Source organism: Agelaius phoeniceus, chromosome 2, assembly GCF_051311805.1.
Source record: "Agelaius phoeniceus isolate bAgePho1 chromosome 2, bAgePho1.hap1, whole genome shotgun sequence".
NCBI lineage: Eukaryota > Metazoa > Chordata > Aves > Passeriformes > Icteridae > Agelaius > Agelaius phoeniceus.
Window position 1 is genome coordinate 3,958,770 of NC_135266.1, and position 16,053 is coordinate 3,974,822.

The window sequence follows — 16,053 nt, forward strand, 5'->3', positions numbered from 1 at the left end:
AACAAAGGTCAAATAGGAAGGCAGTAGCTCTCAGATATTATCTCTCTAGACACCAGGTAAAACACAAACTCATTTCATTCAGAACAAAGGTCTTCAGAAAGCAATATTTGGCAACTACAGCCTGCAGCCATCCAGTTGCCTTTTTTCAGTGCTGCTGAAGCTAATGAGGGAATTCATATTTGACACACAGGTTATTATGACCTACAAGCTGTTCTTTTCTGCTGATGAGTTTCTGAGAATATCAATATTTCTTAAACAACACTGTTATTGAAGATGTAAATGCCTACTGATACATTAAAAAGCACTCTGGAAATGCAGGGCTCATTTCTGCAGGGACAGAATTGCTGGGCTGTTGCATCCACGGTGTTTCTACTCCAGTGGGCTGTAAGAGCAGAGGACTTTGAAAAGTTCCTTGGGCAGAAGTCATGTTTCATCACAAGATCTGTGCAATTTCAGACATTATTGGTGATGTTCAATAAACAGGCACAGTGTAATAGCTAATTCATAAAAATGGACCTCCTGCAGCAGCCAGAGGCAAGCGTTGTCATTATTGCAAATCTTTATCTTTTTTATTGTGTGCCTGCACCCCTGCATCAGTTTTCATTGTGCACAAAGAATGATACTCCTGCCACTTTTGAACACGACCATCCATTATTTAAAATGACAAGTACTTCTGCTCTAACTTGCTTAAGATTTGGAGCTGACCAGAACTTAACAGGGTTTCTGTTGATTTTTCTTTCTTTTTGCCTTTTTTTTTTTCTTTCCACCCACAGGAAACATCATTCTGTTTTTCACATTTGATTTGTACAGCAGACCTCAGTGATGTCTCCCCATATTTCTGGTCAGCTGGAAACTCCCAGGAGGCAGCAGCTGACCAGTGCCACGGAGCAGCGCGTGTGAATATCGCGGTCATGCAAAGGTCACAGCTTGGTCCATTGAAGCTCAGGACCTGCAGCTTCCCATATCCCCATGCCAAGAGGGAGAATATTCCAGAATCAATCTGTCTAAACACCTACTTTAGATTTGATGGAAGTTTATCCAAGCCCAGGGTGAACTTTATGGAACTTCTTGGACTTCATGAATACAGATTGATCAGGAAATTTCTAATGGCCTCTAGTTAGAACATCAGAATTTGGTCACAGCTATGAACTGCTGCCAGGCATTTCTCCTAAGCTCAAAAGCTGCTGCTTTGGAAGCCTAGAATTGTTTTGATAAGTGCTAAATTCTGCCAAATATCAACTCCATCAACCAGCTCCTGAAATCTGAACTCCAGATTGGAGAAGTGATCAAATGTGCACATTAGCTCAATTGATTCTTGAACACATAATTTGGCTACATATGTTTATTTGAAAGTTTTAAACTTCTGAAGCACTTAAATTAAATGGACTCTACTCTTTTCCCAGAAACCAAGTGGTGTAATAGAGCTGCTTCTTGGCACAAGGAAAGCTTCCTTGATCTAAAGCTTGCTATCCCTCACATAAATCACCGTGAGCTCAAAGGTAGACACAGAGTAGAAAAGTAGGCTTGTTAAAATATAGATTATAAAGTCTGTTTACATAATTGGATGTAGTTTATCTACTAAACCACACAGTAAATTTAATTTCTACCCTTTGCCACGCATATTGGAAAATATCCTCGGGTGACAACAGGTTGGAACACATCCAAATGCACCTGCAATCTGGAGTGTCTACAGAAAGGGCTTCTGAGAGGAGATTTTCTATTTATATTTAGATTTGTATATTTAATAACCTTAAAAATTTATGATAGTTCTACCTGAAGGTTGTCAGCTGGCTGGAGGAATCTAGTGACTGCCTTAACCCCATGGAGAAAACATGGGGGTTTAAGAGGGTGAATTCTGAAACATTGAGAACTCCAGGCTGTAAATCACTAAATATGAGTGAAGTCAGATACTTGTTCTCATAGAGAAAACAAACCAGTCATATTGGTTTTTATGGTGAAAGGCCACTCACATGCACTGCTTTGTAGCTCTAACACATCATGAACACCCTTCTCCTAAAATCAGAGACAATTGGCAATTCCTTCTGAGGAATCCAGAGCAAACCTGTCTTCACTGTGGTCAGAGTTCCCTTTGAGAAACATTTTACCTTACTTCTTTTTTAACCTTTATTAGATTTACTTCATGATTGATCTTCTAGTTAATAATTTAATAATTTATTTGCCTTTTTTGTTGTTTTTTCAGCATAAGACAGTGGAGAAAGATTTTTTTTCCAGTTCCATTTATGATGTGAAGGCATCAAGAAGACATGAGGGCTGCAGGCAGAATATGTTTTCAGTGTCTCCCCATTTGTCTTCTAGAGGAATAAACCCCATGCTGTTCCTCAGGAAAATCCTGGCCAGCTGCTACAGAATTCAGTGGTATGAATGGATTTTTACTTGGACTCTAATTCCAGAGGTTTCCCTCTTTTTTTTTTTCCCTCTTCTCTTTCCCACTGAGAATGAACATATTACATATATTACATGAATGGGAAAATAAAAATACTAATCTGAAGGTTGTTCAAATCCTAAAATCATTCCAAATATGAGTCAAGGATATTCTTGCTGATTAATATTGTCCATTCCTAGTCAAAGTCTCCTACTTTTGTTTTTTAGTTTAGGAAGCTACAGGAAAATTTACCACCTTGTCTTTCAAAGGATGTGTGTGCAAGGAGGACCCAGAGGCACAATATTTGTTGTCATTATCACTACAAGCATTTTTGGCATCCCTTGTAAATAACCTACAGAAAAATCCATCCTGGCAAGGCAAGAACAACAACATCTGAGCTCCAGACAAGGCACACCCAGGAACAGAACAGGTGGGCACAGGCTGCCCACACAGGAGGTGGAGCTCCCACCCTTGGGGACATTCAGAATCCATCTGGGGATGTTCCTGAGCCACCAGCCCTTGCTGACCATGCTTTCAGCAGAGGGACTGGAATGACCAGGGCCCAGGTGTCCCTCTGGACCTCAGCTCTGATCCTGTGACTTGGGAGGATCCTGTCAGCAATGGGATGCCAGGAGCTGCTGGGATCCTGTCAGTAATGGGAATGAGCAGCTGCTGGGACCCTGTCAGCAATGGGAATGAGCAGCTGCTGGGATCCTGTCAGCAATGGGAATGCCAGGGGATGCTGGGATCCTGTCAGCAATGGGAATGAGCAGCTGTGGGATCCTGTCAGCAATGGGAATGAGCAGCTGCTGGGATCTGTCAGCAATGGGATGCCAGGGGATGCTGGGATCCTGTCAGCAATGGGATGCCAGGGGCTGCTGGGATCCTGTCAGCAATGGGATGCCAGGGGATGCTGGGATCCTGTCAGCAATGGGATGCCAGGAGCTGCTGGGATCCTGTCAGCAATGGGAATGAGCAGCTGTGGGATCCTGTCAGCAATGGGATGCCAGGGGATGCTGGGATCCTGTCAGCAATGGGATGCCAGGGGCTGCTGGGATCCTGTCAGCAATGGGATGCCAGGGGATGCTGGGATCCTGTCAGCAATGGGATGCCAGGAGCTGCTGGGATCCTGTCAGCAATGGGAATGAGCAGCTGTAGGATCCTGTCAGCAATGGGAAGGAGCTGCTGTGGGATCCTGTCAGCAATGGGATGCCAGCAGCTGCTGGGATCCTGTCAGCAATGGGATGCCAGGAGCTGCTGTCCGTGTGTCCCTGCAGGGGGCCCTGTCCGTACCTGTGTCCTGCGAGGGGCTGACACTGTAGCTGTCACTTTCCTTGTCCACGGATCCTGCTGGCCTGGGCGTGGGCAGCCTCCAGTCTGTGGTGAGGGTGTGGGCTGATATGGTGGGGTGGGGTCTGTTGAGGGTCCACTGGCTGGCATAGCGGTTGCGCGCGGTGGGGCCGGTTTTGGCACTCCTCCTCGTGGTGGGATCTGTGGGGGATGGCACAGAGGGGTGGGAAGGAAACCAGCCCTGTCAGAATCACAGAATGTCCTGAGCTGGAAGGGACCCACAGGGATCATCCAGTCCAAGCCCTGGCCCTGCAGACACCCCCCAACAATCCCACCCTGGGCGTTCCTGGAGTGGTGTCCAAACGCTCCTGGAGCTCTGGCAGCCTCAGGGCCATGACCATTCATCCAACACCTCTGGGTGAAGAAAATCCACCTTCTCCTAAAATCCAACCCAATCCTTCCCTGACACAGCTCCAAACATTTCACAGAATCACAGAATAATGAGGTTGGAAGAGACCATCAAGTCTGAGATCATTGAGTCCAACCCATGCCCTAACACCTCAACCAGACTATAGCACCCAGTGCCATGGACAGGCTTTTTTTAAACACATCCAGAGATGGTGATTCTACCACCTCCCTGGGAAGACCATTCCAGTACTTTATTATTCTTTTGGTGAAAAACTTTTTCCTAATATCCAGCCTATACCTTCCCTTCCTCCTGTCCTGTCCCTGGTCAGCAGAGAGATCAGCGCCTTCACTTCCCCCTTCCAGAAGGGGATGGCCACTGAAATAATCTTTGTTAATAAAACCCAAAATCAAGACATTCTTTTTGGGGAAAAAAAATGAAGTGCTAATGCTGATCATTACCAAACTGCTGATGCTTTTCTAGAACTACTCTCTTTCTAATGAAACTACATTTTATCAAGGGTGGAACTGAAGAGCTGAAGACCCCATCATTCTTCCATTGACACATTCATTATCCCTTTACTCCAAGAAAGGCAGTTCTCCAGCACCAAAACCACTCTGAGAACTGAAAGAGCACAAGGCCAGTAGATCTGGTCAGGGATTTCACACCACAGCTCAAGTGAAGTGCAAATTATCGGCATAGATGTGCCCACAGAAACACTCTGCACCTGCTGTCAATTTTGAAATAGATGTGCTCAGAAATGTGGGGCTGTAATTCCCTCTTCTGGACATACTGTTGCTATATTACAGTATTGATCAGCTACAGATTTCCTATTTTAATAAGTGGCCAAGACATAAAACAGAAGCTGTAATAGTGCCATCAGAGTTTCAGTGGGAACAGGTTCATAAAGAATTGACTGCTTTGGAACAATTAGTAAATTAATACAATTTCTCAAACTTTAAAAATCATCTGCTACTGGTTTAAGGTCAGCAATGTTGTACTTTTTAAATTAACTTAGAGATAATATAGTGACCAAGATTGTAAAAGCAAGTATGTGCCAAAATTGACCTCCTTGAATTTATTAATAAAGAATTCTGCCCTGAAAGTGAGTCTAACAAAGCAAGGGCAAGAGAAAATTCATTATGTGGCAAATAGAGAATGACTACATCAGCACTGAAGGATTTCTCTTCAAAGCTTCTGAAAGGATATCACTAACAATAGAAAGGGTGTTAGAAATGAAAAATTCAAATCTATTCAAAATGTTCTTTGACATTCAAATGGTGAAGTTGTCAGTCTTTGTGGTAAGAGACTTTAGCAGAAGAAATGGAAAGAAAAAGCAATGCCCAGATAATGATACTGAGCACTGCTTCTGCCTAAGCATTCCCAGTGAGAATTTGTATTCTGCTGCTTCAAAGAAACACAGCATTTATTTACAAATAATGGTCTGATCCTTCCTTTTTTTTTTTTTTTTCCTACAGCAGTGGAAAAATTAGAACCTGGAGACACTGATAATTGATCCTCCTGGTAGTGCAGCACAGAGCTGCCTTACATGGACAACATCCAAATCCATGCTCAGTGTGGCACAAACCAACACTTGGGAATGTGGCACATGGCTGTGGTGTAGCCAGCAGTGAGCCTCACTCAAAGGAGAATGTGGGAATCCATAAAATCAGAGGGTTTTGGGAAAGCTGCAAAAGGCAGGCCCCACAGACAGCAGAACTGTGATCAGAGCTAAGCAGCAGCCATGAGATTGGTCAGCAAAAAATTGTGTAAGTAGAAAAGCAAGGACAAATAGAACAATGGTCTGTGTATTAATGCTTGTCTAGAATAACTCCCTAAGCTACAGAAAAGTCTATCTAGTGAGATATTAGGAAGTTTTAAGCTTAATAATGGAGCTCTGTGCATTGTGTTTTAAGGCTTACAAGCAGGTATTGTATTTGAAATAAGCAAGCAGTGTTTTAACCAAAGGTACATGTGCTTATAGTGGTTGGTTGGAACTACTGTCAATGTGCTTTTGCTTTGTGTGATTGGTCAAAAAACTTATAAAGCAAGTTATAACATTAAGTTCTAAGTCTGCTGCCTGAGATGTGAGCTGGTGGCATCTCCCATTGTCATAACCATGTAATGAGACTGGTGCTGATGGCTCAAGATGCCTTCCTAGCAGTCTCACCCTGTTTGTAATTTGTACATAGCCCCCAGCTGGCCACAGAGAATGTGGAGAGCAGGAGGAGAGTGCTGGTGAGAACAGCTCCTGGCACAGTGCTGGGGCTGCCTGGTCTGGAGAAGAGAAGGTTTGGGGGAATGCCATCAATGTATGGGAATACCTGAGGGGCAAGGGGACAAGAGAGGACAGGAGCCAAGTTTGTGTCAGTGGTGCCCAGTGAGAAGACCAAGGGCAATGGCCACAAGGAGAAACTTGGGAGCTTCATCCTGAACATCAGGAAACACTTGAATGTGAGGGAGACTGAGCTGCCCACACAGGAGGTGGAGCTCCCATCCCTGGGGACATTCAGAAGGCATCTGGGGCTGTTCCTGAGTTTAGGATCTGTGTCCAGCCCTTGCTGACCCTGCTTTCAGCAGAGGGGCTGGACTGACCAGTGCCCAGATGCCCCTCTGGACCTCAACCTCTGATCCTGTGACTTGGGAGGACCCTGTCAGCAATGGGAATGAGCTGGGAGAGCCTCTGCCAGCCCACAGGAGCTCAGCCCATGTCCTGATGAGGAGGACTGAGCTCTGTGAGTGCTGTGCCTCTGTGAGGGGCTGTGCAGCACAGGCACAGCAATTCCAGAGCTGGCAGTGGGATGGAAACACAGCTGGTGCCCTGGTTATGCCAGCTCTGCTGTCAAACACACCTGGAGAGAGCTGAGGTCAGCAAGGCAAAGGTTCACAGAGCAACTCTTCCATAAATCAATAAATAAGGACAAGGGAAGGACTTCAAATACACTGTAAAGGAATATTTGTCACTCAGTGAATGTGAGTGGGCTCAGACAGGAGGGTCCATAACCTCTGAGCCACCCAGCTGGGCTCTGCTCTCCTCTTCACAGCACAAGTGGTGGCTCTAGGCAAAATCCCATCACCCAGCCTGCAGCAGAGCTGGATTAGTGCCTTAAATCCAGAGAACATTACCTGGAAGTCCTTGACCCAGCCCTGTGCACTGCTGCAATCAGATCTGTCCTGCTTAATAAAAGTGCTGGTGGATTTTTATTTCCAAGCAGGGCTGGACACAGATCATATTCTTACACAGGAGTTAAATCCACATTTAATTTGGAGGAATTCTCTCCCTGGCTGCAGAGGAATCAAGCACAGAGCTGCACACAAAGAGGCATTAAAAAGGATGGTGCTATAAAATTCTGTGGTATGACACAGGTGTGAGGTTTTGGGGTGATGCCTCTTTCCCTATTAGAAAATCTAATCCTCAAGGAATGACCTGAAAAAAGATGAAAGGGCTAAAAAAGCACCAAGGCCAGGACTACAACACCTCTTATTTAAAAGATTGTGGTGGAAATGGATTTTTCAAATTATCTGTGTTCTAGCAACTGAGCTTTCAGCCTTCATGTTCACCAAACTCAGCAAGTAAATTCTGAAACAATCAGAGGACAGAAATAATCTAAGAGATTTCAGAAGCTGCACACTACAGTGAACTACATTTTGGTAAAATTTCTAACTCATAGCTAATCATTCAACCTAGTATTTTTTTTACCATTTACATAGATATGGAATGTATTCATGAGAGGAATGAGAAAAATGGATTGCATCAGTATATTAATTTATGATAGTATTTTAATCACTAGAAGAACAACTTGGCATGAATAATCTGAGAAAAGTAATTTACCATAATAACTAAAGCCAGACATACAACTTTTTCAGAAAAAGTAAGGAGAATTTCTTTTTTTTTTTGCCTGATGGAGAGGTAGGAGGAAAGTTGCTTTTGAAATACAATAAAGATTGATCACAGAGAGAAAAAAAAAAGTGTATTACACACTAAAAGCCATTAAGGTAATTTACCCAATAAATTCTGGAAATTAAAATCTAGCATGCATTTGCTTTAATGAAGGCCAGGTATGAATTATTTCAAATTACACCTCTATTTCAGATACACATGCAATTTCCCCCATATTGAATCACTAAGTGCAAGAGTTTAAAAAATGTCCTCTGCTGACCTAAAAAGATTTCTCTCCACTCTCAGACAGAAAGATGAGGATGCAAATACAGCAGCAGAGTATTTATTTTGTTAAGAGCTTTCTCCTCTTTAAATAAAAATCTATTTTTTGATGTGCTTACTTGTTCCTGGCCGGGCATCAGAGACATCCACCAGTGGCCCTGTGGCTTGTGACACCGACTGGTAATGGACAGTGTGGGTGACAGTCAGGGACTTCTGCTTGGACGTCTCTCCAAAGTCAGCATCAGTGAGCAGAACCGTGGATCTGTCATCTGTGAGCAGGAAAATAATCAGATAATGAGCACAGAATGTTGGGTTTGACTCCATCAGAGCTTTGCAGTGAGTCCCCAGGTGTCCACAGCCCAGGGACACCGCGGGCAGAGCAGCTCCCTGCCACTGTCACATTTTCTGAAAAATCCCCTTGCCCAGGATTTCTTCTCCTGGGAAGCTGAGAAGCCTCAGAAAAGAATGAAAACAATAATTATCTGATTGCTTTGGAATGTGGTCTGGAGATCATTTACCAACACGTGCATCTTTGATTGGTTCCATGTGAATTGGTTTTACTTAATGACCAATCACGGCCAGCTGTGTCAGACTCGCTGAGTCAGTCACAAGTTTTTATTATTCATTCTTGTAAAACCTTCTGATGTCTCCTCTTTCTTTACTGTAGTTTTATTATAGTATTCTTTACTAGAATATAGTATCATAAAATAATAATCAGCCTTCTAAGAACATGGAGTCAGGTTCTCATTTCTCCCCTCGTCCTGGGGACCTCACAAACACCACAATTGGTGACCCCAGTGTGTGGAGTTGAAGGACAGCTCCCTGCTCTCTGCAGGGCCCAAGGGGCTTTGAAGGGAGGGAGACTCTGGGTTTAAACTTAAATCACATACAAAACTAAAGAATAACTTTAATTTTTCCTGGTGATTTCACCTTAGAGGTGTGCAGCTGGGGCAGACAAACACCCTCACAAAGAGCTGATTTTTGTGTCATCATTTGTGGCCCCAGTTCCTTCATTCCCATCCTTTGAACACTGCCCTCTTCCCCTTCACTTTCAGAGAGCTCAGATGAGCCTTTCAACGTCATATTTCAACATCATATGTAGTTGATGTTTTCAACAACATATTCTATTTATTTCTTTTTATCAGCATGATTAGCAATATCCTCAGTGTAACCACCCCTATCATCCCAAAAGGAGGTTGTTAGGGGGTGCTGCTAACCAACCCTTTCTCCCCTCTTTCTGCAGAGACAGAAAATTGCAGAAGGGATGACCCTGACCCAGGACTGGTTTTTTATGCAGCTTCAAATAAAAGTGTGAGGTTAAGCCTGACCTTGGGAAGGAAGGAAAAGGTGAGCACTAACCTTTCCTGCTGTGTGGTTCTGCTTCTGTTTCTTCCCTGTGGGGTAGGATATATTCACCAAATTTCTACACAGACCTCGATCATTGCAGTGCGATACAGCATTTGCTTCCTTTTATTTATTTTTTTTTTCCATTTGTGATCTCTATATCATATTTTTTTTTGCTCCAAGGAAGAATTTAGTCCACTTGATCATGGATGGTTTAATAGCAATAAATCTTTCACTGCCTTTGTGCTTGCAGAACAACTATTTGGTGTGCTATCAGACTTGCTTTTGCATTCTTTACAGTCTTTTTATCCATTCAGAATTGCAAGAAAAGCCTCAAGGATTTCCTGCTGGGCTGTGCTATATAGTTTTGTAATGTGTTCTAAGGAACTGGCAGCAGCAGGACTTCTGGGCATTTACTAGTCAGCAGAGGTTGATCCACTTCTTTTAAGCATTCCTGGTTTTTGTTTTGGATTTTTTTTTTTTTAAACTTGACAAGACACCATTAGGGTGAACAGTTCTGCACAATAACAGAACACACATTTTTTTACCCAAAGAAGGCTATAAATAGAATAACATTAGGAATCAAATCACTCCATCTCTGGCAAAAAAAAGATGAGCTCTTATTCAGGTTGGGAATAAAGCCTCTTGGCAGCAAACTCTGTCAAACCCTGCCAAAATCCCTGCTTATTCTGGGTGGAAGCTGCCTCTTAGCAGGGCCCTGATGGCATTGCTGCAGTTCAGGCTCTGAGAGTATTTCCACTGGAACCCCCCCTGCTCAGCAGCTGCCACTCAAAAGTTAAAGCTGTCTTTAGGATGAAGCCTGGCACAAAGGGCAGATTTTGGGAAGCTCAAATAATGATTTTAGAAAGTCTGTAGGTCTCCTTTTTAAACCTGGAATGAGCATGAACAGGAGGTGCAGAGATGCTGCTCTCAGCTTGCTGAATTTCCTCTCTGGCCACACCATCCCTGGATGCTGTTACGTTGTCAACTTCTTCTACACAGATTTTTATTATCCAAAAAATGTAAAGTTAGAAGTCTAACAAGGTCAGTCAGGAGTCACAGTGTGTGCTCATACAGTCACGACATCAGGCTGCATTTCTATTCTGAGTTTCCTGATATTTTTAAATTATTTAGGAAAAAAAAACCCCAACACCAAATAATTCAATTTCTCGTGATGCTTCAGTTAAGTGCCAGCCCCATGAGAAATCTTTTTTTTCTGTATCATCAAACAGTTTAGATTTGAATTTTGCATGGCTACACAGAAGCTGAAAACTGATAAAAATGTTGAAATATCATATGCTATGAACAGGTGGATACAATATGCAACATGTAAGTTTTAAAAGTTAGCTGTTGCAAATCTTCAGATACTGAGAGTGCAGTTTCAGAATTCCATTTTCCCTTTAAGTAATGTCAGTGATCCAACTGCCTAGGCAGAGCCAAATGAGAAATCAGAATGAAAATCATAAAACTGCCAGTCCTCAATTCCATTTTCTTCAAGAAACTCTTTCCAACAGTTTCATTTTCCTAATGCCCTGCATTATTTTAGATCCTATACCGAGATTATTTTTAGTGGGAAATGACTCAAAGAGGAGGGAAAATAAACCCAGTTCAGCTTTCAAATGACTTTGTAGCTCTTTTCTCTTGATGTGTGCAGCAGGGAAAGGGTGTGGAGAAAAGGAATTCCACCTAAAAGAACCTGTTACATCAACCAGGGGGGAAAAAAGCTCAAATTTACCAATGGTCTCCATGGTGTCCCTCTCCTCTATCAGCAGCTGGGCTCTGGGAATGTCTATGTGCATCCTCAGTGTTTGCTGCTGCTTGTTAAGCGTGTCTGATGTCCTGGTGTTCTTGCTGAAAACAAAAGAGAAGTGAAGACATTAACATTCAGCCCAAATGAAAAGATATTTGCAAACTTGCTAATTTTCAATCTGTCCAGCTCAAAAACACCAATGTGACCATAATCAGCAGAAACCACTCACACATTTGATTTTGCCCTCTTCAGAACAAGTGTATTAATTTACTGCACGTGGCAAGGCATTAGATGAATGCACAGTGTGGAGGGATGTGCTCTGTCCTCCATCAGCAGGAACCTGAGAATTTCACACAGTTTTCTTCAAGGGCTGTCATAATGAAATTAATAAAAACACTTTGGAAGATGGATCTTTTCTTTCACTCCTCGTGAATCTGAGTAAAGCAACATGCAGCTGATCAACAACAGGTTGGTAGGAAAATGATGTCTTGAGTAATTTCTAATTATTTTTTTATATTTTCATTATTTTTAATTAGCTAAGTTTCAAATGTCAATTCCACTGATAAATGAAAAAGCAAATTAATAACTTGGCATACTATTAATAGATTGCATAAAATAAATAAAGGCTTTAGTCCCATTGATGTTCCAAGACAAAAATTGCAAACCTTGTTTACATTTGTGGATTATGTCTAATTGATTGATGCAATAATCTAAAAAAGAACATAAACCAATTATTTTATCATCATGCAAATTGAAACAATTTCATTTTGAAGTTTGTGTACCAGAAAATGACTTCTTAAATGTGCTGTCTACCAAAAGCAAATGAAAATGGATGGTAAAACCAAGTGCCACAGTCATTTCTAGCACAGAGCTTGCACCAAAAAAACCTTCATATTGCATTAAACAGGAACATTTTGCCCTTTTAGATGTAATTAATCTCTGGATGAAATGAAATATTTGCAAATACTTCATGCAGGGAGGCTGTGGAGAGTTGAGACAAATCAGCCAGCAGCGTGATCCAGGTGCTCAGGCTTCAAAGAGCTGTGAGATCCAAGTGGAGGCTCATTTTCTCATTTTCTAGTGTAAAATAGCTGCAGATCACTCAGTTTAACTCTGCTTTGGCAGTGAATTATTGCTGTTCATGGAAGCAGCAGAGGACTGTTAAAGGGATAAGCTCAGCTCTCCTGTGAGCACGGGAGATGAATCCACATGTGATGAGCCCATATCTCCAGGAAATTTGTGTTAACTTCCTGCTGTGTCTCCATGTCAGCAAGCCCTGATTACCTCAGGTTTGGACATTCTCCTGGAGACTCCTTTTGGAGGAATTTTCAAGCCATGTGGTTGGTGGTCCTGCTCCAAATCCAGGGGTGAGATCCACGAGGCACCTGGGAGCACCACTCTGATTTTCACCTCCTGGTTTCCCTGCTGTTGTGGTCCCCAACATCATTAACACCATCTATACATCCCAAATTTAATGTCTCTCTTCTCCTGGGTGATTGGATGGTGCTACTCACATCACATACACACGGATATTTGAAATGCATTCAAACAGGCCACAACTGGTGTCTCGTTCAATCATCATGGAAGCAAAACATCAGGAGAGCCTCCCAAGGGCTTCCAGACTTTTCTCCATATATAATCAGGGGAGGATGGTCATCACACAATTAGTAAATTTGTGTTACTAAAAATATAAATTTTCAAAGGCATGTCAAAGTATTGTCAAATGCAGATAAATTCAGAGTATTGTCAAATGCAGGTAAATTCCACACTGCTATTCTCTAAGTCTCTGCATAGAGTGGATGCTACTCAAGTTGCTAAAATGTTAAGAGAATCAGACAGTAATATTTTATCTGCATGCCAAATATGCTTGGATGCAGGTCCTTGGGAAGTTGGACTGCTCTGGGCTTGCCCAAAGCTCTAGAATAAATGTAGAGCACCTGTTCCAGTGCCTCACTGCCCTCTGAGTAAAGAATTTTTTCCTAATATTTGTTCTAAACCTGCCCTCTTTCAGTTTAAAGAAAACTGATTTTTTTTTAATGTCCAATTTCAATAATCCAATATTTACAGGATACACAGAGTCAGATACATCTGTGCAGTCCATAACTGAGTCTGGGAAATGCATCCCTGCACCCCTCTGCACCCACTGGGGGATGCAGGAGACCAAGGGATGGGATCAGACTCCTGCTCAGAGAATGCAGACCCCAGAATGCCAGAGCTCTTCAGCAGGATGGATGCTCTGTATTTCCATTATTAAAGCACTCAACCAACACAGGAAGCATTGTTTGGACCACAGGGAGCAGGAGCAGAGTTCTCCCCCAGATTCGCAGTTTCACTGCTCACCTGACAAGAGAGAATTCCCAATCCCAACCGTGGCTCCAGGGACAGCTCCATGCAAAATATGTGGCAGGTTTTGCAAGCCAGAACTGGAACTCAGGCCTCTCTCTATTCAGGAATATTCCCTGCTATTCTTGAGAGTTATTCCTCGCTTTGTGGGCTGTCTCTCCTCCTCCTTGCTGAGCTAATTAATTCCCCTGCATGCAGCAGTGACATGGGGTGTCCAAACACAGCACAGGCACTTGGCAGAAGCAGGGGGGTTGTTGCTGATTAGGATGCTGTCTCATTCTGGCTCAGGGAATTTTGAATTCTTTTTTCTTTTTTTTTTTTTTGCAGACCACAACAGCTCAGCTTTCAAGTTATAAAATCCTAAAGTGCCAACAGCAATGAAGAGCCTCTAGGGCTTGGAAACGGGGCAAAGAAGGTTCCACTTTTGAAGCTTCCTAAACTAAATTCAGGCAAAAATATTTTAATGGTCTGGTGGATGAGGAGTCCAATGATTCATTCTTTAAAGAGATAAAATGTATCTATCTTTATTTTTTAATATTTACAGACATAAAATTATAAAATCCCCAAACATAAGCATGTGTTTTGTTTAGTTTGTTTTTTTTTTTTTTTTACTTATCAGACCTTGTAAAGATCTGTGTATAATAGAATTAATTCCCTCTGGTTCAAAGAATCTCTGAGCTCCAAATCATTAGGCACTGTCAGGGAGCCTGTCAGGAGACTGGGTCACAGAATCATGGCTTGGGTTGGAAAAGACCTAAAGACCTTAAAGATCATTTCATTGCAGCCCCATGCCATGGGCAGGGACACCTCCAACTATCCCAGGGTGTTCCAAGCCCTGTCCAGCCTGGCCTTGGACACTTCCAGGCATGAAGGATCCACAACTTCTCTGCACAACATCCTCCAGTGCCTCACTGCCCTCTGAGTAAAGAATTTCTTCATAATATTTAATTAAACCTGCCTTCTTTCAGTTTAAAACCCTTGCCTGTCACAGACATATTTTATGAAAAATCCTTTGCCAGGATCTTTTTTTTTGTGAGAAGCTGAGAGGCCTCAGAAACAAAATGCAAACAATGATTATCTGCTGCTGTGGAATGCAACAGATGGATCTTTGATTGGTCTCATGGGGTTGTTTTTAATTAATGGCAAATCAAAGTCCAGCTGTCTTGGACTCTCTGGTCAGTCACAAGATTTTATTATCATTCCATTCCTTTCCTTTCAAGCCTTCTGATGAAACCTTTTCTTTTATTCCTTTAGTACAGTTTTAATCTATCATTTTCTTTTAATATAATATATATCATAAAATAATAAATCAGCCTCCTGAAACATGGAGTCAAGATTCCCATCTTTTCCCTCATCCTGGGACCCCTGGAACACCACCACACTTGCCCCTTTTCCTGTCACTGTCTGCCCATATTAAAAGTCCCTCTCCTTTTCCCAAGCTCCTTCCAGGAAATGAAAATGCCTCAATGAGATCTCCTCAAAGATTTCTTCATTCTGAGGAACCCCTCAGTATTCTCATTAATTTGCTGTATTCTTTTACTCTGCTAAAGTTCCTGCTTTTGTCACTATTTAAAACAGGTATTTCGGCAGGTATTTGGTCTGAGTGCAGCTTTTTTGTTGAGTCTGTGGATAAAAATGCCTTTTCCAGAGCAAGTGCATTGTACAGGGCATTTTGAAAGAGCCCACAGTTTGTTGTAAAAACATATGGGAAACTAAATCAGAATATTTGGGGATAAAAGATTCTTCACCTTGTGCTCAAAATTTGAAAATTCAGTGAAAGGCTAAACAGATTCACAGTGAACTGTTACAAAGAGACTGGACTGATGCTTTCACCCAAAAGCAACATTGAGAAGCTGTGCTTATTCAACAGCAGGAGTTTTTATTTGTGAGTGTAAGGTACCAACAATGAGTTATGCAATTCCCATTAAACTGCTGACTTATCCTGCTCCACAGACATTTGACTTACACAGCCAAAGCCAGGGACTCTCAAAGCAAAGACTAAAGCTCCATTTTTAATCCTCTTTACACACACTCATGAAAATCTCCTCAAAGGGAAAGATACACAGAGCTCTCTCCAGGCCTCACACCTTCCTGCCAAGCAGGGAATCATCTTGTCTGCCCTCTCCTCAAATGCCCCCTTTCTTGATAGTTTTATCATAGCAGATTTTGGTGAAATCATAAAGATAAAATATAAAAGATAAAGAGAGATAAATAAAATATATAAAATATATAAAATATAGATAAATATATATAAATATATAAATACATAAATATATAAAATATATAAAATATAAATATAAAAAGGGGCTTTAACATATGTGACTGTTGTTTTGGAGAGGGCTTATTATCCTTTGATTATTCACATGCTACATCAT

The 16,053-nt window shown here is 42.1% G+C and overlaps 1 protein-coding gene across 1 annotated transcript in view; it reads right to left on the reverse strand.

Moving 5' to 3' along the window:
- The window catches only part of DSCAM (DS cell adhesion molecule), a 471,885-nt gene that overhangs the window by 22,137 nt on the left and 433,695 nt on the right, over positions 1-16,053 (reverse strand). The window contains exons 29-31 of the mRNA XM_077170965.1: positions 11,321-11,436; positions 8,361-8,510; positions 3,677-3,874 (exon numbers count right to left, since the gene is read on the reverse strand). Of these exons, the coding sequence (XP_077027080.1) occupies positions 3,677-3,874; positions 8,361-8,510; positions 11,321-11,436 (464 nt within the window). The remainder of the gene's footprint in view (positions 1-3,676; positions 3,875-8,360; positions 8,511-11,320; positions 11,437-16,053) is intronic.